At 38.4% G+C, this 22,792-nt stretch overlaps 2 protein-coding genes across 3 annotated transcripts; one reads left to right on the forward strand and one right to left on the reverse strand.

Annotated features, from left to right (window-relative positions):
- Positions 1-1,151: 1,151 nt before the first annotated feature.
- On the reverse strand, positions 1,152-13,144 carry LOC117990072 (protein ENL-like). 2 transcript variants are annotated; one of them, XM_034977522.2, is made up of 4 exons: positions 12,974-13,144; positions 12,798-12,883; positions 3,970-4,153; positions 1,152-3,383 (listed from the first exon to the last, which is right to left on the reverse strand). In XM_034977522.2, the coding sequence occupies exons 2-4, from the start codon at positions 12,831-12,833 to the stop codon at positions 2,755-2,757; spliced, it is 849 nt and encodes a 282-aa protein (XP_034833413.1). In that variant the 5' UTR covers positions 12,834-12,883; positions 12,974-13,144; the 3' UTR covers positions 1,152-2,754. The 2 variants fall into 2 exon arrangements, with proteins under 2 accessions (XP_034833413.1, XP_034833414.1); XM_034977523.2 differs by lacking the exon at positions 12,974-13,144 and having other exon boundaries at positions 12,674-12,814.
- A 5,078-nt stretch (positions 13,145-18,222) lies between these two features.
- LOC117990056 (chitin-binding domain protein cbd-1-like) lies at positions 18,223-21,366 on the forward strand. The gene is made up of 2 exons (XM_069504056.1): positions 18,223-18,391; positions 18,857-21,366. The coding sequence occupies exons 1-2, from the start codon at positions 18,385-18,387 to the stop codon at positions 21,247-21,249; spliced, it is 2,400 nt and encodes a 799-aa protein (XP_069360157.1). The 5' UTR covers positions 18,223-18,384; the 3' UTR covers positions 21,250-21,366.
- The last annotated feature ends 1,426 nt before the right edge of the window (positions 21,367-22,792 follow it).

The raw sequence follows: 22,792 nt of genomic DNA on the forward strand, positions 1-22,792 counted from the left end.
TCCGATACCTAAGTTTGTTAGCCCGACCCGGTGATCGAACCCAGGACAAAATAAATTGGTGGGAAAAAGAAAAAAAAAGAAATAACTAAGTAACCTAGTTACCTACCCACTTAACTTTATTTTTTTATTGTTTGGTGTAAAAGTAAAATCTTCGTTTTGAAAAATAAGTAAGTACCTAACTAGTTAGGTAGTTATTCGAAATAATTTTAAACTCTGGATCCTCTGCTACACAAATTATTATAAAATATTGGTTTTTCCCATCTTTTACTTATTGAACCAATTATCACATTGATCTTAAAATTTAAGAAATTTTAATCTTTATAGATTGACTAAATAATAAGTATTTTATTTACAATAAAATAATTAAAACTAGATAAAATGAGGTGCTGACGAACAAAACAGTGCAATTGCACGAAATAAAACTTTACAGGAGGAGCAAAAAGCAGAATGAAAGCTGTTAAAACTTTACTGTAGTTATACCGTTTTGATCGAAATAACGAATTTTGGACTCAATAATTTTAGCAGTTTTAGGCCGTTTTGTTTGAAAATCAGTTCAAATTTTAATTCAATAGGCCAAAAACGCCCGGACTAAAGAATAGTAAAGAAGAGTATTTTGATCAAAAGTGTAACTACTTACACCATTTTGTTTGCCAGCTCCTCAAATAAATTATTTTACTAAAGTCCTAAAGAAGCACCATTGTTTTAGTACCTAGTCAATTTTATTTAAATCGATTCGAATGCAGCGACGAAACGTCTTCATTGACTGGGCAGCGAGCGCCATAGATTTAGAAAGTAATAATTCTATTAGTACTTATTGGGTTATGGGTAGCGCATATTGTTGCACTTGTAATTGAACGAGACAGAAGTTTCACTTCTAAGAGTTTCAATTATTACATTCCGACAGGTGGCTCACGACACTTCACGGCTTTTTTAGCTTGATTTGTATGCACCTTTTTTGATGATGGGGGAAACTTCTTAAGGTACCCGATCTCTTTGGGGAGAAATCGGGCTATGTGGGGCTTCTAACCACTAATCCTCCCTCGGTGGTCATCCTCCGCGCATATAAAGATGCTTCGGAAACTCTAAAAAGAACGTACGTCGGTAACAAACAGCAAACTTATCCACACTATAAGAAAATAATAAACAACACATACTTAGTGATTTTTGTTTATAAAAATATAATTACGAAAGTACCCTGTTTCTTAAGAGCCTAGCTCGTAGAATCGTAGCGATGCGAAGCATTTTTTTTATAAACTATTTAAAAGTAGGTACCTACCTTAAAAACTCCGTAGGTACCTACCTACATAATAGGTGAAGAGCTAAAAGGAAACGACGCCAAAAACGAAAGTCATTAATTTTAGAAAAATCGTGCCGTTTCCATATGATTTTGCGCCAATATGTCTCGAACCTATTTTTAAATTATCTAATGCTGGTATAGTAAGCGACAGGTCGAGATGACAATCAGGGAGGGAACTACCCGCACAGCCCTAGCGCTATCCCGTTGCGGGCAAGCGCGAGTGACCTGCGGGTGTGCTCGTTATACCGCGATTGCCATCTTGACCTGTCGCGGACTATACCTATCTAGTCTACTTAATATTATTTAACATGAAATATGTATACAAAAAATAGTTTAACAGGCAAGTATCTCTCTTTACTCATATGAGTACTCATATAAGTAGAAAAAAAGAAAGGCACATCGGAATAAATAAAGAATTACGTATCTAATTAGGTTCTAACTCCCTACCTCATAAATTTAAATAAACCAAATAAATTATTACTATTACAACCATTTTAGAAGCATATATTTATGTATCTACCCTATTTAATAAAATAAATTTATAATATGTTTAGGATCAACAATAAAAATAATCTATTCTTAATTTTACGCTACATAAAAACAGACCTCTACAGTATATATATTTCTGAGGCATATAGGTACTTACCTAGACAGACTTATATGGCTAACTAGACATAATATTGACTTCTAAATAAAAATCCCTTTATTTATACGTATTTCATCAATAATAAAAATAAATTTAAGACTATTCATTCAAAGTTGAGCTCCCATTTCTATACTATTCTATGACTAACTAAAATTGACTTTTGAGATCTTGTTCACAGCACATTTCCTCCAAGTCAAAAGACTTACATAAAGAATAACTTACAATATAAACAATTGGCATTTAATAACAAGATTCATAATAACATTTCTGAGTACCTACCTAAATAAATAACTATGATGTATATGAATAATTTCTAACTAAATATTTATCACTATACATAATCATATTAAAATTGGTACGACATAGAGAACAGATTACGTGATAAGACAAGCATGACGGTAATTGAGTGTAATGGCACAGCGTAATATAAAGGTTCGTATAGTTGTTTGAAAGTGGAGCGGTTGTATCACCCCGTGGTAGTTTGACCGCTACAGTGTGACGATCGCAATCACCTCTGATTGGCCAACACTCGCTCACTATTGGCTACAATGCGTTGTTGCAACAAGGATACCATAAATACAGCCAATCACAACAATAATTGACATTGATGATTACAACAATGATTGATGCAGCTTTTCCGGAATCGACCGGACACTATGTTGTTATAGTGCGCGGGAAACGTAAAGTTGACTGACAAACATCGCTTCGAAACATTAAGTAGAAGTAGATCGATAAATCACCCAACGAGCTGATTCAGCATCAGTCCTGTTTATTCGTGACGTCAACAAGAAGTAAGAAGGCGCGAGTGCTGTCATTGCATCGCGTAGTCTGCTTCGACGCTGGCGAGCGCGCCGCGTAGCGACGGTGGCAGTTCGGGCACGCTGTAGATGGCATCCGACAGCGGCGGCAGCTTCAGCGCGTTCGCGGACTTCTCGTAGCTGCCGTACGATAGGTACAACTGAGACACGCGGTTGATCTCATCCTCGGTCATGGCCACCGCGCGTAATTGCTTCCTGAAATCGGCGTTTATCGATTCTCCACACTTGGGGCAGACCTCGTCCAGAGTGCACGGCTTCGCCAGTCTCTTGGCGCTGTGCTTGCAGCGGATCGGCTTCACGTACTTGTACCGCTTCATCTTCGTCGCTGGCAGGTCATCGTCGAACAGCACGACGAGCTTGCCCGCGCGGTCGAAGCCCCCGGTCCGCGCGATGAGCTCGCCACCACCCTTCATCAGGGCCCCGAACAGCGTCTCCGAGGGATTCTCGAAGTCGTAGTACACGCACCGTGACTCCGAGCTGGCCTTGTTGTTGTTCTCGATGTGTAGACTGTATCTGAGACAAATTTTCTTTGGCTTGTGGGAGAATTTCAGGTACACGTGAATCGGAATATCTATCGAAGCGCAGCCTGACTCTTTGATTTCATACGGCGGTTCTTGGAGCACTGGAAATGATAAAAGTCGTGAGATCAGTTTATTGAGTCGGTGTGAACTATTGCGATCTTGTTTGCACTTCGCTTGGTAACGGACTATCTACGTACGTGTGATAACGATAATAATGAGCGCGTGTATGTAATAATGATCACGTTTTTGTAATAAGACTTACAATCTTTCAGTAAAATAAAGTTAGGTACTTATTTAGTAATCGGCCTTTGCAAGCAAGACAATAAGTAATAAACATCCAATTACTTCGCAAATAGACCACACAGCAAGCACCGCTCAAACACATTGAACATCTACGGCGTTGATGACGCCACATCATATTTTGTAGGTGGAGGACTTAAATAATATAATATGTAGGTACCTAGATACCTTCATCCTACACATCGCTTTTAATATCGGTACTCATGTCAAATGTGACTAGGCATCTTTCAGGCAAGCGTGCCTTATCATAAGCTGCATCATCACTTGCCAGCAGGTTAGATTATACAGGCCGTTAGATTATATAAATTAAACAAAAAAGTTATTCCTGGCTGCACTCCGTACTTTCTGTTGGGGATCTGTACTCTATTTGCGAGATAGGCAACTCACCTCTCTTAGGATAGACGAACGCGCTGGGTGGGTGCAGGTCGAAGACGACTTTGTGGACGAAGGCGCTGATGTCGCCGCGCGCGCCGCGCACCCACACGCGCCAGTCCAGCGACAGCGCGCGCCCCGACGCCGACTGCCGCGGCTCGCACGCGTGTCCCACCTCCAGCCATATGCGGATACACATCTGCAAAGAGGTGTCCTCAACGTTAGCCTTGGATTTGTCAAGAAGAGGCGAATTCGCACGTATATAGGTGCCTATGTTGCGTCCAGAAAAAGCGTGCAATTCGGCCCATCTGGACAAGGTCTATAACAGGCCAAAACTGTATCATAGTCAAAACTGTATAGGTACGTATACAGTTAAGACTGTGAGTTAATTTTTTAATTTAAATTGCTGGCTAACAAAACGATGTATTTACACTTCTGAACAATATTAATAATATAATATTAGGTACAATAAAGTCAAATAAAGCTTTAAAACTTTCATTATGTTTTTCCTCTTCCTGTAATAATTTATTTCGTATATTTTCGAGTATTATGAAAGGGATAGAAATAAGTTTATAGAGACATGTCATTGTATAAAACAGAATTAGCCACACTAAGTATATAAATGGTTACAGGTAGGTAATACTAACGATATGAGATAGCCTTGATAAAAGAGGAAAACTGTTGGAAACCCAAAGGAAACTAGCAGTCACCGCACGCTTTAAACTGGCTGAATTAATTCAGTAATGCCAAACAGCCAAGGAGTGATATATTATATACGTATAGGTACCTACTGAAAAAGGCTGTTTGAATTTGCCTTCGCTTGCAAGTGTACAAATTGCTGAATAAACAATATCGCAATCAGACTACCTATCAAGTTACAAGGTGCTGTGTCGATGAATTTTAAATAAATAAGTAGCGGCTTACTCTTAATTCGCAGGTACCTACATTGCTCAACAATATGCGTTATTTTAGTAGGTGAGTACTTACTAATCTTTGGTGGTAGGTACCTACTACTAGTAATGGTAGGCCCACAGACTACAGTGTATAATGGGAGAGGTAGGCCAACAAGGCGGGAACGTTATTGCTTGAAGAAAGGAGGGGTTTTTAGTCGGTAGGAGTCCAGCACTATGTCCATGAGGACCTACCTACTATTAACTTTCAGGGAACTTAGGTACTTTTTAAATTGTAATATAACTTTATAAATGTTATTATTGTATTCTAACTATGTAAACTGTAAACCTGGACACATACTGTAAATGAATAAGAAAAACCCGCCTAGTGCGAGTCCGACTCGCACTTGACCGATTTTTATTTTCTTCTGTAAGTAAATTTTTATTTCATACAATCACACCGTTTAGTCCTCCACTCGCCAGCTGCTCCTCAAATTATTATTCAGTGGCAAACAATACTTAGTATCCAACCAAGTGGGTAACTAAGTAGGTAAAATTCTTACCTACTTCGCTTTATCTAGCAAAACGAGTGTCACTGTACCCCCTCACTCAATACCTAGGTACGTAGGTACCTACATAATATCACAGTTTTACGATCTAATTTTCCGCCCAAGATTCGGCTAGACCCCCCTTAAACATTTTGTGGTTGAGGGCTCAGGGCGGGTAGGTAAATATTTTGTTAGCTAAGTTCTCTATCGCGCATTCTAAAATTTTCAATGAAATGAAAGAATCGGTACAATACCTACGTGGTACTTACACTTTTAGCAAAATGTGACTCGGCCAAGTTCTGCCTAGGTACCTACTTGCAATAAAATTAGGGTACGTTCATTTTAGACTATATTTTTATCATATGCGGCGAGTATTTATAGATCTATGTATACGGTTTTCGTGGGCTATCTAGGCGCTAGTGAGGAGTTGTTCTTAGTACCAGGTACCTATAACAATAATTGTATAAATGACTTAGTTAATATAATAATCAAGTATAGGTACCTAGTCGTGCTAATCTTATCTTAATATTCATAATATAATTCTTTTCAACGCTGAATGCTACGATAAGTGGTATTTTATTAGTGCAAATATTTACTACCCACACAATTTAAATTCAACCATAAACTGGATTCATAAAAAAACTATTATTTTTTATGAATATCAATTAGCTGTCCCGCCCCGGCTTCGCTCGGGTGGAATTTAGAAAATCGAGGGGAGGTTGAATTTCCAAAAATCCTGAAACACGTATTTCTTCATTTGTGACCGAAAACCCAAATACAAATTTTATGCAAATAACTTTAAAAATGAAAGACTTTCATACAAATTTTCATCCCCTATTTAACCCCCTTGGTAGTTGAATTTTGAAAAATCATGAAATACGTATTTTTAATTTTTAATCGAAAGCTTAAATACCAAATTTTATCGATGTAACTTCAAAAATGACGGACTTTCATACAAACTTCCATCCCCGATTTAACCCACTTAGGAGTGGAATTTCGAAAAATCCTTTCCCAGTAGATTACCTACCTACTCTTTACATAAACACACCCTCAAAATTTTATGTCTCTAGGACCAGCTGTTTAGGCTGTGCGTTGATATACCTATAAGTCAGTCAGTCAGTCAGGACTTTGAATTTGCTTGCAGTGGAAATTGACAAAAATTTACTAACTTACTGCGTATGTCGGGAGGTAGGGGAACATGTAGGGGGTAAAAAAAAATTAGACTTCATACTTTGACGTAAGATTTTGTACACCTTTATGAGCTCCCAAAGTCACCATGATTCAAACAAATATCCGAACAAACGTTCCTCTCAGTCCCAGTGTTGGGGACAATCCGCAGAGAAACTTTCAGCTTTTATAAAATACGGAAGGTCTGGCACACGCCGAATCTTAGGCCATTATACTTAATAGATAAATTGATTTCTGAACAAAAGCAGTGGTAAAACATCAACCACCTATTCGGGTGTCTGGGGTTCAATTTAGATCATTTAGATTTCAGTCTTGTAAGACTCAAACGACTTAGATACTTTACTTTAGATGTTTAGTGATTTTGAATATTGCCATTTCATTCATAAAACTAATTAATATTAATAAAATAGGTCTTCTAAGACCACTCAGTTAATATCCTGATTTAATATTGATTAATTAATTTGAGTTAGTGCGGTTTATAAACGCAAATATTTCATATTTTAATACCAGTTTTATAGTTGTTTCCATTTTTACCAATGGTAGATCGCAGAACACTCAGCTCGTCAAAACTACAAAATATTATTTAAATTACAGATATACAGCTTTATTAGGTAGAATTTTAAAACACATATTTTTACTACAAATATTTTATCTAAATATTATTCAAATGGTTTCCATAGAAATAATTACGTAGGTATAATATAAAATTTTATGCCTCAAGCCCTTAATTAAACCAGTATCCGTCGCATTGGGGTCTTTAAAGCCCAGTCAGAAAATAATGCTAAGTATATTTCTTTTTACAGTTACTAGAGTCTGGCTAGCAGAAGAGACTGGAAAAGCGCGGCAAATTTAAAAAATATTATTATGGCAGCCCCAGAATTAGTATGACAGACCTGGAAAAACCTAATTTGATACTTTAGAATTACTTATTTTTATTTCTGTTCTATCAAATTAGGGTATTCCAGGTCTGTCATGATAATTTCAGAGCTGCCATATTGATATTTTTTTTTAATTCAGATAGGTACCTACCTACAAGTTAGCAATTGACTGCAATCTCACCTGGTGGTAAGTGATGATGCAGTCTACCTACGAGGGTACGAGCATAACTAACACGCACATGACTGTACCAAATTAGATAATTCTTTTTTTTGTGTTTGTAATTGACAATCACAAACACAAACACGGACGGACAAGGTTTGTATGCAAGATTTTTTTTGGAAAATCCACGGGAAGACAGTTTTTGCGGGACTCGGACGAAGGGCCCTTTTTTCATTGGAGATACGGAGCCCTAAAAAGTCCCCACCGGACCGACGATGTTATAAAAAGCGTTTTATCTAGGGTTTTGGTCCTTTTTTAGGGTTCCGTACCTCAAAAGGAAAAAGGAACCCTTTATAGGATCACTTTGTTGTCTGTCTGTCTGTCGTGTCTGTCAAGAAACCTACAGGGTACTTCCCGTTGACCTAGATTCATGAAATTTGGCAGGTAGGTAGGCCTTATAGCAGACATAAGGGGAAAAATCTGAAAACCGTGAATCGGTGGTTACATCACACACAAAAATTTAAATGTGTTCATAAACAAATTGTAGTACTTATTTTAAATTTTTAAATTAAGATTACTATACCAAGTGGGGTATCATTATGAAAGGGCTTTACCTGTACATTCTAAAACAGATTTATTTTTATTTTTATGCATAATAGCTGTTTTTGATTTATCGTACAAAATGACGAAAAAAATACGACTGTATTACGGAACTCTTGCGGTGCGCCAGTCTGACTCTCCTTTGGCCGGTTTTTTTCTTTGGCGATACGGAACCCTAAAAAGTCCCCACCGGACCGACGCGCGACGATGTTACAAAAAGCGTTTTATCTAGGGTTAAATATTTAGATTTGCTTGGTGATGGTAGACAATAAAGTAAGCCGCCGCGCCGTGCAGTGAATGGTGCCAAAGTCGGCTTCGTTATGTCACGACTCGGCCGGCCTTGGCCGTGAATGAAGACTGGCCAAAATCATTTCAGTGGTAGATAAATAATCGCTAAGTATGTATATTTTATTAATTGAAAGTTTGTTATCAACAGGATAGGTATACCTGCAAGTAGGGTTGCCAGGTCGCCCAACCTAATAGCCGGACATACCAGCAAGTTTGGCCGGACATTTGGGTAGAAAGGCCGGACACCCTACATTATTGAGGTTTTGTGTCTGAGTATTAATAGGTACGACAAAAAATTGTATGTAAAATCAAGCTTTTTTATTATTGTCAGGTGGCACTGCCGCCCGCGGGAGCGACCGACAGTCGACTCGCCTGCGCTCGGCCACGCTCGTTTGTGAAATGTAAAAAGCCTAACAAAAGCCGGACAAGCCGGACACTGTTTATTTTGGCCGGACACGCAATCAAAAAGCCTACCCATGTCCGGCTTTATCCGGACGCCTGGCAACCCTACCTGCAAGCCTACTACTGTTTATTCCGTTTATCCACCCTAAAACAGCTACCCTAGGCTGTATACTCGGAAACGTGTTCTTCTATCCACGTACATTATTCTTTAGTTCGGGGGTATAGACGGGTACACGTTGCCTAGGGTCTGTTTTAGGGTGACCCACTTTCGCATAATATTCAATTCAATTCTCTTTATTACAAATTTGGGTTAGTTTACAGATCTTAAAGGTACCTTAATACCTTTAAGATGCCTTTCAGGTAGGTATAACGCGTAAAATATAACTCCTCACGCGCCATTTTAACTTTTTGTGTCAAATTTCATGTCAAAAGTACGATTTTAGTCCTTATTTTAAAGGTCGATGTTCATTACTTTCGACCGCGTACTGTAATAGGAATAGATAATATTAGCAGGGATATTACAGACGACCTCCTACCTGTACCATACCTATTGCCTACGACATACCTACGACTTTTTTATAATTTATAGACTAGCGCTTGACTGCAATGAGACCTGTGGGGTGATTGCTGAGAGAGCTCATTTTCAAATCCGTTGAAGGTTTTCTACGAAAAAACATTTTACTGCCACCCAGTGAAGCAGCAATGTAGAACCAAGAAACCAACCTCGGTGGCTATCATTCTGTATTAGACACTGAGTTAGCGAATCACCTAGCTGGTGGCAAGTGATGATGCAGCCTAAGATGGAGCACGCTTGCCTAGAAGATGGCTATGACTTACTTGATTTCGGCTAGTACCCGATGATCTCTATGTAGTAAATGCTTGTATACCTAGTACCTAGTATATATTTTCAATATTACTATCTGTATTTTCACAAAAATACAGATTATTTTGTTATCATTTTATTGAAAATATTTTATTATTTTCCTTTGTATTGACTCAGATTATGTATTGGAAAATAAGGGAAAATGAAAGCAAAAAAACAAAATTACTGAACTCATAGACTGAACTATGCATATGAGAAAAATATACCTACACCACCTAGTTACTTAAAGAAAACAACGTCAATGACAAAATATGTCAGATTTTTAGATTTTTTAGATTTTTTGTTTTCACTCTAATTCCTACAAGGCACAGTTCCTACAATTCACAGCTACTTTTTGTACCAGAAAATCGAAAATTCCCTTGGGATTTTTTAAATGGCATTGAGGATCAAACCTCTGTGGTTTTTAATTTTTTATGTAATGCGTGCTACATAATATATTTAATTTTTTTCTGTAAATTCAAATAATTTATTCGAAATAGGTAATAAATTACACTTTTTGATTGTCTGTTGTTGTCTGAGAACACTGTTGGATTTGTAAGATATAGTGGTGATAATTATTACGCACAAGGGTTCCCAACGCGCCAGGTCTGAGAAGAGCCCACAACAAAGTCAAAGTCAAAGTCAAAGTCAAATGATTTATTCAAAATAGGTAATAAATTACGCTTATTGATGGTCTGGTATGGTGTTAGATTTGTAAGATATAGTGGTGATAATTATAACGCAAACTTAAAACTAAAGCTACGAGGGTTCCAAACGCGCCCAGGTCTGAGAAGAGCCCACAACAAACTCAGCCGGGTATTCTTTCTAGTATCACCACTTTACAAAATCACTTAAACTTATTAGAACTAACACAGAGCTGTTAAGCCAATTAATTCCCAAGCTGTATCTTGATAATACATAAAAAAATAAAAAACCGGCCAAGTGCGAGTCAGGCTCGCGCAACGAGGGTTCCATACTAGTCGTATTTTTTCGACATTTTGCACGATAATTCAAAAACAATGATGCGTAAAAATAAATAAAAATCTGTTTTAGAATGCACCGGTAACCTTACATATGATACACCACTTGATATAGTTGTCTTACATTTGAAAATTGAAAATACTAATAATTAGTTCATGACAACAATTTAATTTTTTTTGTGTGATGTAACCACAAATTCACGGTTTTCAGATTTTTCCTCGAATGCCTGCTATAAGACCTACCTACCTGCCAAATTCCATGCTTCTAGGTCAACGGGTAAGTAGGTTTCTTGACAGACCGACAGACAGACAACAAAGTGATCCTATAAGGGTTCCGTTTTTCCTTTTGAGGTACGGAACCCTAAAAATAAACCTAAATTGAAAATAAAAAGGCGAACTCGCGGGCATCATATAGCAAGTAAATATAATGTAGAGACGTCATGATACTATCATTGTGATAAGATTTAAATAAAGGTACGTACCTAGGTACAATACAATGATATCTTGTTATTGATATTTTGTAGTTCAGTGGTTCAAGAATAATCGCGCATGTTTCAACTTTATACTACCTACCTACCTAGATAATTGTGTATTCTAGAATTAGTCCGTACAGCATAACAATCATCATCATCATGATCAACCCATCGCCTCCGGCTCAATACAGAGCACAGGTCTCCTCTCGGAGTGAGAAGGGGTTTTGGCCATAGTCTACCAAGCTAGCCAAGTGCGGATTGGCAGACTTAACACACCTTTGAGAACATTATGGAGAACTCTTATCCATGCAGGTTTCTTCACGATACTTTTCTTCACCGTTAAAGCAAGTCATATTTACAGTAAGCAACGTACCTACATAGGTAACTCCGAAAAGTTAGAGAATCAGATGCGTGCTCGGGATCGAACCCCCGACCTCCGATTAGTCGGACGTCCTAACCGGTAAGCTGTTACGGCATAATATTTCCACGTTTAAAATGTTTTTTTAATTATTTCACTTTATTGCACAACCAAATGCGGATAGCGTTTAATAACATTGAATTATTATATTAATCTACTTCTAATGTCCTGAAAAAAGGGTACAGATCATGGAGGCATAAAAACACTGCTTACCCTAGTAGTAATAGTTTCAATGCTTATTTTCATTATGACTTGCTATTTAGTAAGTTCCTACTTACTGAATGCCTACCCAGACTTCTAACCCTGTGCACGCCACTGCTTTTTTATTTTTATTCAGATACAAGTTAGCCCTTGACTGCAATCTCACGTGGTGGTAAGTGACGATGCAGTCTAAGATGGAAGCGGGCTAACCTGGAGGAGGTGTGGCAGTTTTTAATAAACCCATACCCTTTTGTTTTCTACACGGCATCGTACCGGAACGCTAAATTGCTTGGTAGCCCACCAGACCAGACCAGATATTTAGAAATTATAAAATTCCAAACCCCAGCCGGGAATCGAACACGGGGCCCTCCCACTAATAAGACTAAGAGCGCTTACCACTGCGCCAGGGAGGTCGTCAAAGACCTGAATCAAAGTTGTTTCCCGTAACTACTGAATTACCGAATAAAATGTTGAAAGATCTTTTGTCTGTTATCTGTACTAACTACTAATGTACTAAAATCGTGATGTTGATAAATAATAAATATCCTACGTTTACAAATGTATACCTACTATATGCTAATAAATAATTCCGGTATTTATCTTCAAAAACCAGTTACATTTTAAACGCGGCCGCGGGCGCTGACACCCGCTTCACCAAACAAAGTTTTATAGGTACAACTATTCGATTTAAATATAAATAATCGGAAATTCCTGATTCGCCGATTAATTATATTTATAGGAAGAGACATTAACACACGCGTTACGAGATACTTAGTTACTTATTGGCGTTGATTGATAACGATAAGGAAACAGAAATATGTCAATGCGTACCCACTAAAGAACGGGGACGTCGGAGTTTCCAGAGGCAGGCGCATTCTCGGCGATTTTAGTCACGGTCGTCACTCTCGGCACGCGAGCCGGAGTCGCTCGCGTGACGTTACGTTGTGAGACTCACCGGCTTCTCATGTTGGTACGGGGGACCTTCAGTCATTTTCTAAGATGTGATAAAAGCGCCGTTCCTTGTGCGGTGACGGCTGACATCTGTAACAGACCGTCGAGGTCATTACGAGTAAATATTGGCAACTCGGCATATCAAACGCAATTGCATGCAGGGCTAAGTCGCGAACTCACTTGTGCTTCGTTGATGGCAGTATTGGCAGGCTAAGATGCATTAGGCAGCTTAAGGTTTTCGGCGGCAAGTCAAGCGCGCAGCATGACTGACAAGGCGTCGGTAAAGCGCGTTTATCACTCGGTAACTGAGAGGTCGGGTGACGCGGGCCGCCGCGCGCCGCCCGCCGCCGCCGGTGACGTCGTGCCTCTTTCCCTCCGTCTCGGTCCTCACCGCCTCGCATGACGTGTGCAACGTGCTGCGACCAGCTGCGACCATGCGACGGCCCACGTTCCGTTTTGCACGTTTCCCTTGCACAAATAGTGGAGCTTGTAACTTCTTGACTCTTGAGAACGTAGAAGATTTGCACTGGTTGTGAATCTGGTGGCACGGTAGTGCCACCGCTAATCTACCTTCAATTACTTAGCGGTGTTTTAGGTTCCTACTTCTTAGGTATCTATTTCCCCAACTGAGTTGCTTTAATTCTAGTAGTATAGGATCCCGCTATAGAACGACCTTCACCGAGCTGGTTATGAAACGTATTTTACATTCAATTTAATATGTCAATTATGTTATATTGCATATGGGTTGCCTAAAAAATTTCAGTCCAGGATGATTTTATTAATAATAAAAAAAAAATTTTTTTAATCATTTCACAAATTCCATACCAATCGACAGTATGAAGAAAGTTGTTTTAGAATGAAGATGCCTATCTAACCTAACCTTCTTTAAATCTAGACAATGGCCTCCCCATAGATCATACTTTATCTTGAGGGATTTTAATAGAATTTAGGAGTGCTAAAATATTGAAAAAGAAATATATAAAAGGAGGTACCTATTCAGTGTAAAAAACAAAATAAAGGGGTAGATAGGTAGGTACTCGTAATGTACTTAAGGTAATAAGGCAGTTTACCTGTTGGAATGCTCAATTTACGAGTAGCAAATTGATTTAGAATTTTAGATGTCGATATATTGATTATCCGTAAAAAAAATCATTTTATTTTTAATATATTTTAATTTTATTGGTTACCTAATAAACATTTGCTACATATATTTAAGCAGGCAACAATATAAAAATCAGTCAAGTGCGAGTCGGACTCGCACACGAAGGCTTCTGTAGATACCTACCTACCATCGTACGAGAAAACACTTTTTTATTTTCATGGCGGAATTTCAAAATATTTGTTGTTATAACTTTTTTTTTATTTTTTTATTATTACAATAAAACTTAAAGCTAGCCTTATCTAATTACTATATAAATCATGACCGCGTGGAATGGTGCCAAGAATACTGGCTGCATTTCCGCGCTGGACAGCCAGGCTGATCCGTTGCGCAAAAAATGAGCCAGCCCTTCTGTCACCAGATGAGGCTATTAATCGCGGTGAAATGTCTCGTAAAAAATTTTTAGCACTAAGACTCCATGGCCCCAGGGTCTCCACGGCAAACGGCACAAAAATGTAACTCTCTATAAGAGAGGCATACTTGCGCCGCTTGCCGTTTTCAGCTGTTTCTGCTGCGGCTCCCGGTCTTGATACTGTCTTCCTGATATGACACGGGGCCAATGTGTCAACGCAAGTTGCGTCCCACATTAGCGCCCGTCCCCGTTCCCAGGGAACCAGCGTCAATCCATCAGGTCTCTTGCCATCATCCCGACTAATCCCTGCCGGCTCAATGAGCGCAGGAATATTTATGGTGGCAAGAGCTCTTTTAATTGTATCGTTAAGAGAGCCATGCCTAAACAGCCTATCAGAGCTCCTTTGGCAAGAGAGTCCGTGGATTCCAAATTTATCAACCTCTTTTCCACACGGACATCTGTGCTGATGGCACAGTGGTGTTCCCAATCTGAGACCTAGAGCCACACGGATATTGTGTTATTATATGATATATTATGTTATAACTGGAAAAGAAATAGAAATAAGTACATATTATGTGAAAATTTCAACTCTGTAGGTACCTAACTATTACGGTTAACGAGATACAGCCCGCTGACAGACGGACGGACGGAGGGACAGCGGAGGCTTAGTTAGATCCCCTAGACACCCATCGGGTACCAGAGATAATTACTTGTAATAAATTATCTCTGTCGGGTACGGAACCCGAAAAATAAACAATGATGTTTTTATATTAAATCCATCACACAACATAACTACCACTAAAGAGCTGACGATCCGATTGTTCCAACCATCTATCAATAGAAGATATCTAGCAAACTTCCTTCGTAGCCTAGGTGGTGTACCTGGCTACTAGTAGGCCCTGAGCAAGCTTGAAACGAATAACGATTATGTTTCTATTGTATGGAAGCAGGCGTTACTTTGCGGAAATCCATGATATATATACCTACAATGAACCAAAAGCTAATTTACTATAATCCGCTTTGCAATCTCCTGAGGATGCTCCCGTGTCGTGGCGAAACGTGCGTCGAGTGTTTGGGATTTGCGTGGTTCTGCGTGTTGCGTATTGCTTCCTGGTGGCTGGATTTCCTGCATGTTTAGCAGCGGGAAGGCGGGCGGTGCATGTCGCATGCTGCAATTGGCACCATACAGATTCGACTTGTTTCAGCGGATTATAGCGAATTAAGCTTTTGGTTCATTCGTTCTGTTTCTGTTCCACATAGAGAAAACAATCTACCTAAGGTCCTAAGCCTATCTACTATCTAGTATTTATTCTTTACCTACACATATAGTATAGTAGTTGTATATATACCTATCTATTACCTACATATCATCTTTATTTCAGGGCTGCATAACAGTTTTGAAGACGTGCCACTACAAGCCAGCAAACAATGATGAAGAAGGTGGAGCTTCCTTCTGCAGACTTTAAGATTAGGTATTGCAGGTACCTACGGTAGTAGGATCCGTCCCTTGGGTGCCCTTGTTCAGAATCAGTTATCAGAACCAGTGTCACATTGTGGAAATAAACCATCTAAAACCTATCGAATGTAAACTCAAAATAAAGAAAGTTGTTTTTCAAAAATTAATAAAAAATGTTTACTAACTGATGCACACAGCTGCGTCCGCACGGATTTAGGTTTCGAAAGTGTCGTGAGAACTCTTTGATTTTCTCGCATACATTTTTCATTTTTTGGCCAAGGTTCGGCCAAAGTATTGTGTATAGAACATTTTGTGCTAAGTCCTCCGGAATCAAAAGCCGGAATAAAAGTAAAACTCAATTAACAATTTTTATTTTATGCCGGCATAATTAGGTACGTCCGATTTTCACAACCTCTAACGACTTAACCGTGACGTTGTTATTTTAGTTATTTATTAGTTTACCTAGTACTTAATTATTGATAGATTTGCTTCAATGATACCGCAGGTTATAGAGTTATGATACACATCCATATTGGCAATAAAACAAATAAATCTGAATTTATTGACTGATAACATTATCTATGTACATGCAATAAACTTTCATGTATTATCCTTTTTGTTGGACTGTGACTCAACTTTTACCAGTAAAATGGTCCTGGAAAATATTGCGAAATATTACATGGGTGGCTATTTGAAATCCAACGGGTAGAAAAAAACCGGTCAAGTACAAGTCAGGCCTCGCTCTTTTAGGGTTCCGTACGTAATTATGAATATCATGATATTTTGGGTGCGTGAAATATTTATTTTCCGAGCTAGAACGAGCTAGAATACCTAAACGGTGAAAGAAAAACCCAAAAACGTTCGTTTGTTTTGGTCATAGATTACAAACTATTTTATAAATCGTTGTTTTCAGTGTTTGTTGTTTAAATGTAGTATATGGTACACTACACAATATACCAAATTTCATATTCCTAACTAGTTTAGTTTTTGATATACCTAGTCCCCGTTACAAAAAAACCAGCCAAGTGCGAGTCAGATTTGCGCACTGAGGGTTCCGTACTACAATCGTATTTTATTGACATTTTGCACGATAAATCAAAAACTATTATACCTAAAATAAATAAAAATCTGTTTTAGAATGTACAAGTAAAGGCCGGTTTTTAACATTTTTTCCGATGGAGGTTTCTGCTTGATAGCGATCTCATCCTATTTGAAAAACTACATTATCTAAGATTAAAACGGTTTTTTTTAATTCTTATAGTTTCTTATAGTTTATAATTGACTGCGATCTCACCTGGTGGTAAGTATAGTCTAAAATGGTAGATAATAACTTGGAAGGGGTATGGCAGTTTCATTAAAGCCCATACCCCTGGTCGGTTTCTAAAATCGCTTGGCGGCATAGCTTTGCCGGTAGGATGGTAACTCCCACCAAACCAGACCAGAGACCATTTAGAACATATAAATTCTCAAACTGTCCCTGCCGGGAATCGAATCCGGTACCTCCCACTTATAAGACCACAACGCTCACCACCACGCCAGGAGGTCGTCAAAACGCACATGATGAAAGTTTTTCAAGATCAATACTTACTAAGTATTCAGCACAGGTACTAATAGTACGGGAACGCAAATTCTTCTGGTGCTAATAAAGCAGAATACGGAAGTATACTTTTTCAGAATATACCTGATTGCTTTTCCAAACTGCACTGCTGCATCAGAGAGCTTGGCATATTAGTTTGATACATATCTTCTTGACTACCTTTTGCCCGCGACTTCGTCCGCGTGGACTACACAAATTTGACACCCCTATATGACCCCTATATTATCCCCTTAGGGCTTGAATTTTCAAAAATCTTTTCTTATAATAGATGTCTAATTGCTGCCTGCATGCCCAGCCCGATTCATCCAGTGGTTTCAGCTGTGCGTTGATAAATCAGGCAGCCAGTTTGTCAGTCACCTTTTCCTTTTAGACTTATATAATTAGGAGATAAATAGTTAAAACAGCGCGGCTTTAGTTTACATTTAGCACTTCATTATTCATCACTAGTAGATGCCCGCGACTTCACCCGCGTGGACTAAGGTTTTTAAAAATCCTGAGCGAACTTTTTGATTTTCCGGGATTTTTCTTCCCCGGGATGCAAGCCATCTCTGTACAAAATTTCATTAAAATCGGTTGGATGGATGGGCCGTGAAAGGCTGGCAGACAGACAGACAGACACACTGTCAAATTTATAATATTAGTTTGGAAGTATGGATTTCTTATTGCTCTTGATAACACACCGCTTTGAAAACAAAAAGTATAATATACTTTTTGTATTAAATTAAGTATAACTCTGAGTACTTACCTATATAGTTTTTCTAAAAAGGCACTGACTGACGGAACCTTTATGACGAATTCTGATTGCCACTTAACCAATTATCTATATTTTTCAAGTACTTTTATATCACATAATTTCCGATAGATGAGGTCGTTAAATCCTTTGAAATGATTTTACAATCAAAGATATCAAAAGATAATCTTTTCATATATAATACCAGGTCAGCAAACGAATTTTGTGCATTTCTTGTAGTTCCATCAGTACGGTGCATTGGTAAATACTTGTGCAAGAGTGATCAACCGCTACAAAATGAGAGGTAGGTACAGTAAAATAATAATGATATTCATGAGCTGCTTAACAGCTTTGTGATAGTTCTAAGCGGTCCTGTCGGATTGCCATCCCATCGGACAGCTGATATAAGATAATAATATGATGTGAGCACATACTTAATGTGTACTATACCTAATAATTATCTCCTGCGTAATTAGTCTTCGTTGAGATTGACCGCCGCCCTGGCCAAAATTAGGAGCAAGTTAAAATATTTATTATTCTTATACTTAATCTGTCTTGTGTGTGATAAAATTTATCCATACAAAAATAATGTTTATGTTAGGTAGCAAAATATGAATCGTGCATGTATTTTTGAAGTTTGCAGCATCACGCAATAATAGTAATACATCATATAAATTAATATTTATGTTTAAATAAATACTCTACGAAATTAAAATTGTCTTCAATGTATTTTTTATTTATTTACTGATTTAATTTTTTTTTGTTTCAGTCGCAGCTATATTGGCCTGCGCAATCACCGTAGTTCTCGGGAACGTTATTGAAATAGATATAGATGTAGAATTGAATGAACTAGGATGTCCTATAAACACAGCCATCCAAAAAATTTTGCCTCACAAGAACTGTAACATGTACAATCAGTGCTCTAATGGAGATATGGTTGAGCGTTATTGTGCACAAACCCTTTTATTCAATACGGAAACACTAGAATGTGACTGGTCTTACAACGTGGATTGCGCTGGGAGAAACATATCTGAGTCAATCCCAGAACAAACCGAAAGCCCAGAAAGTGATGATGAAGACGATGAGACGTGCAACTGCGATCCTGCTGAGGCACCCGAAATTTGTGCACGAAGTGGGTCCGATGGTGTTTTAGTCGCTCACGAGTATTGCACTCGACTCTATAAATGTGCAGGTGGACAGCCCGTTACCATAAGATGCCCGAGAAACACGTTCTACAATCCATACAAAAAACGGTGTGACTGGGCTGAGAATGTCGTTTGTGGTAACAGAACAATTCCAGAGATTGAAGATGATGATAATGACGGTAATGACAACAACAATGAAAATGATGACGATGAAGAAATTGCTATAAACCATGATACCCCAGATGCATCAGAAATATGTGCTCAAGAGGAATCCAATGATGCCTTAATCCCTCACGATTATTGCAATTGGTTTTACATATGTTCTGAGGGACAAGCTATCGCCAAACCATGTCCCAGGGGCCTTTGTTGGAATCCTGACAAAAATCAATGTGACTGGTCCGGAAAAGTCGACTGTGGTAATAAAACCATATCAGAACCTGTTGGCGGTGATGGTAATGACAACGACAATGAAAATGATGACGATGAAGAAATTGCTATAAACCATGATACCCCAGATGCATCAGAAATATGTGCTCAAGAGGAATCCAATGATGCCTTAATCCCTCACGATTATTGCAATTGGTTTTACATATGTTCTGAGGGACAAGCTATCGCCAAACCATGTCCCAGGGGCCTTTGTTGGAATCCTGACAAAAATCAATGTGACTGGTCCGGAAAAGTCGACTGTGGTAACAAAACCATATCAGAACCTGTTGGCGGTGATGGTAATGACAACGACGATGAAAATGATGACGATGAAGAAATTGCTTTGAACCATGATACCCCAGATGCATCAGAAATATGTGCTCAAGAGGAATCCGATGGTGTCTTAATAGCCCATGAACAATGCAACAGTTTTTACATGTGTTCTGGTGGACAACCTATTTCTAAAATATGTCCCAGGGATCTTGTTTGGAGTCCTCCCAAAAACCAATGTGACTGGCGTGGAAAAGTCGATTGTGGTAACAAAACCATTTCAGAACATGTTGATAATGATGACAATGACAACAACGATGAAAATAATGACGACGAAGAAATTGCTATGAACCATGATACCCCAGATGCATCAGAAATATGTGCTCAAAAGGAATCCGATGGTGTCTTAATAGCCCACGAAAATTGCAATAGTTTTTACATGTGTTCTGGTGGACAACCTATTTCTAAAGTATGTCCCGAGGGTCTTGTTTGGAGTCCTACCAAAAACCAATGTGACTGGTCTGGAAACGTCGACTGTGGTAACAAAACCATTTCAGAACCTGTAGATGATAATGACAACAACAATGAAAATGATGACGATCAAGAAATTGATGGCCCTATCAACGACAATCCTGCTGAAGCGGCTGCAATCTGTGCACAGAATAATACGAACGGGGTACTGGTTGCCCATCAAAACTGCGACGAATTCTATATATGCAATTTAAATAGCCCTGTTGCTATGAGATGTGCAGATAATCTTCTTTATAATCCTCGCAAAGAGCGTTGTGACTGGCCTAAAAGTGTTGATTGTGGTGACAGAGTCATCCCGGAACGCAATAACACTCAGAGCGAAGATGACAGCGAGGAATCTTGCAACAACTGTGATCCTAGTGAAGCACCAGAAATCTGTGCTCGTGAAGGATCTAACGGGGTATTAGTTGCACACGAAAACTGCAACCAGTATTACAAATGTTATGCTGGGGTACCGAATGTCCTGAGGTGTATGAATACCCTTATGTTTGATCCTATCAAAGGATGGTGTGACTGGCCTGAACAAGTAGACTGCGGCGATAGGATCACTCCTGATAACGAAGACTCCGGCAATGACAACCCTGCAAACGCATCTGACATCTGTGCACGCGCAGGATCCGAAGGCGTACTTGTAGCTCACGAGATGTGCAATCAGTTCTACAAATGTAGCCATGGCAAACCTATGGAATTAGAATGTCAGAGTGGTCTTCTATATAATCCTACCCTGGGATTGTGTGACTGGCCAATCAACGTCGAATGCGGAGACAGACAACAATCAAGCGAAATATGAACATGGACTTTAAGAGCAACGTATTTTTAAGCTTATTTATCGCAAACCTTAAATTTTGTAATTGAAATTGTATCATTATAAAATGAAATAAAAAAATTCGACTCTAGTCAAAATTAATTGCATGTGTTTAATTTTTTTTTAAATCTCTTTAAAATAAAATAAAAATCCTTTTTACACACGTTTTAAAATAAAGAAATATGTAGATTGTAGGTATATAGACTGACGAACACATAACACTCCTTCGCGTTGCACAGTCGTGTAAAAGGAACCCACCTAATCATGAAAACAAAATATATCTAAGTCCAAAGTGACCAAACACGACTATCTTTAGAGAGTTCCAGTGTCCACCTTTCATCACTATTTTCATTATATCGATTCATAAGGCTTGTCACCAGAAAAAATCATATGGCTCAAGAGTAAGGACTCCAAACAAGAGTTAAGTTGACATTTTAAATTTCAGTTTTAAGAAATGGCAGCCTCATACCCCGATTGCCATGTCAACCTGTCCCGAACTATAATACCTATTGCTATTACAATATTTTAATTGTAGGATATTTGTTAGCGCCTTCATAAAATTTATAGCAATTTATAGCATAATTTTACAGACGGGCATATTTTGTTATAACTTTACTAATAAATTAAATAATACGTAAGTAAGTAAATACCTTGCTTAACAACATTATGAAACAAGTAATTTAAAAAGTTTCCAAAAAAACCCCGACTGCGGTTTGCACTGCATCTTTTACAGCCCGGATATAATAAAAATTATAATCCCCTGTATAAGAATTTTATGTAGGTACCTACTTATAGTCCGGGCGTCTCGCGTAGGCGTAGCGAGGCGAGGTAAGTGAGTATGCATAATGTGAAGAGTACCATTGATGTTGGAAATTTATTATTCTAGCCGAATTTCGCCAACGGATTTGAGTAAAGAAAAGGTCAAAGATTAAGAATATGGATCTTGCCGGCCAATTTATGGTCCATTTTTAGGGTTCCGTACCTCAAAAGGAAATCCGGAACCTTTATAGGATCACTTTGTTGTCTGTTTGTCTGTCTGTCTGTCAAGAAACCTACAGGGTACTTCCCGTTGACCTAGAATCATAAAGTTTGGCAGGTAGGTAGGTCTTATAGCAACCATTCGGGTAAAAATCTAAAAACCGCGAATTTGTGGTTACATCACACAAAAAAAAATTGTGGTCATGAACTAATAATTAGTATTTTCAACATATAAAGTAAGATTAAAAGTGGGGTATCATATGAAAGGGCTTTACCTGTACATTCTAAAACAGATTTTTATTTATTTTTATGCATGATAGTTTTTGATTTATCGTGCAAAATGACGATAAAATACGATTTTAGTACGGAACCCTCGGTGCGCGAACCTGACTCGCACTTGGCCGGTTTTTTTTGCAACTACAGGACATTGTGCGACAATTTGCAGTACATTTACAAGGTGGAATTAATGACTCTGGTAAAGACGGCTTAGTCATTAGTCGTGGATGTATAAGTCACGTTGATAACCAAATCTCTACATAGTATAAAATAA

Source organism: Maniola hyperantus, chromosome 17 (genome assembly GCF_902806685.2).
Source record: "Maniola hyperantus chromosome 17, iAphHyp1.2, whole genome shotgun sequence".
Classification (NCBI taxonomy): Eukaryota; Metazoa; Arthropoda; class Insecta; order Lepidoptera; family Nymphalidae; genus Maniola; species Maniola hyperantus.

Excerpts from the sequence above, each read along its gene's own strand:
- LOC117990072 (XM_034977522.2), bottom strand. The coding sequence starts at position 12,833 with ATGACTGAAGGTCCCCCGTACCAACATGAGAAGCCG. Across the intron at positions 4,154-12,797 it reads CGTACCAACATGAGAAGCCG|ATGTGTATCCGCATATGGCT; the intron begins GTGAGTCTCACA and ends ACCTCTTTGCAG. Across the intron at positions 3,384-3,969 it reads GTTCGTCTATCCTAAGAGAG|TGCTCCAAGAACCGCCGTAT; the intron begins GTGAGTTGCCTA and ends TATCATTTCCAG.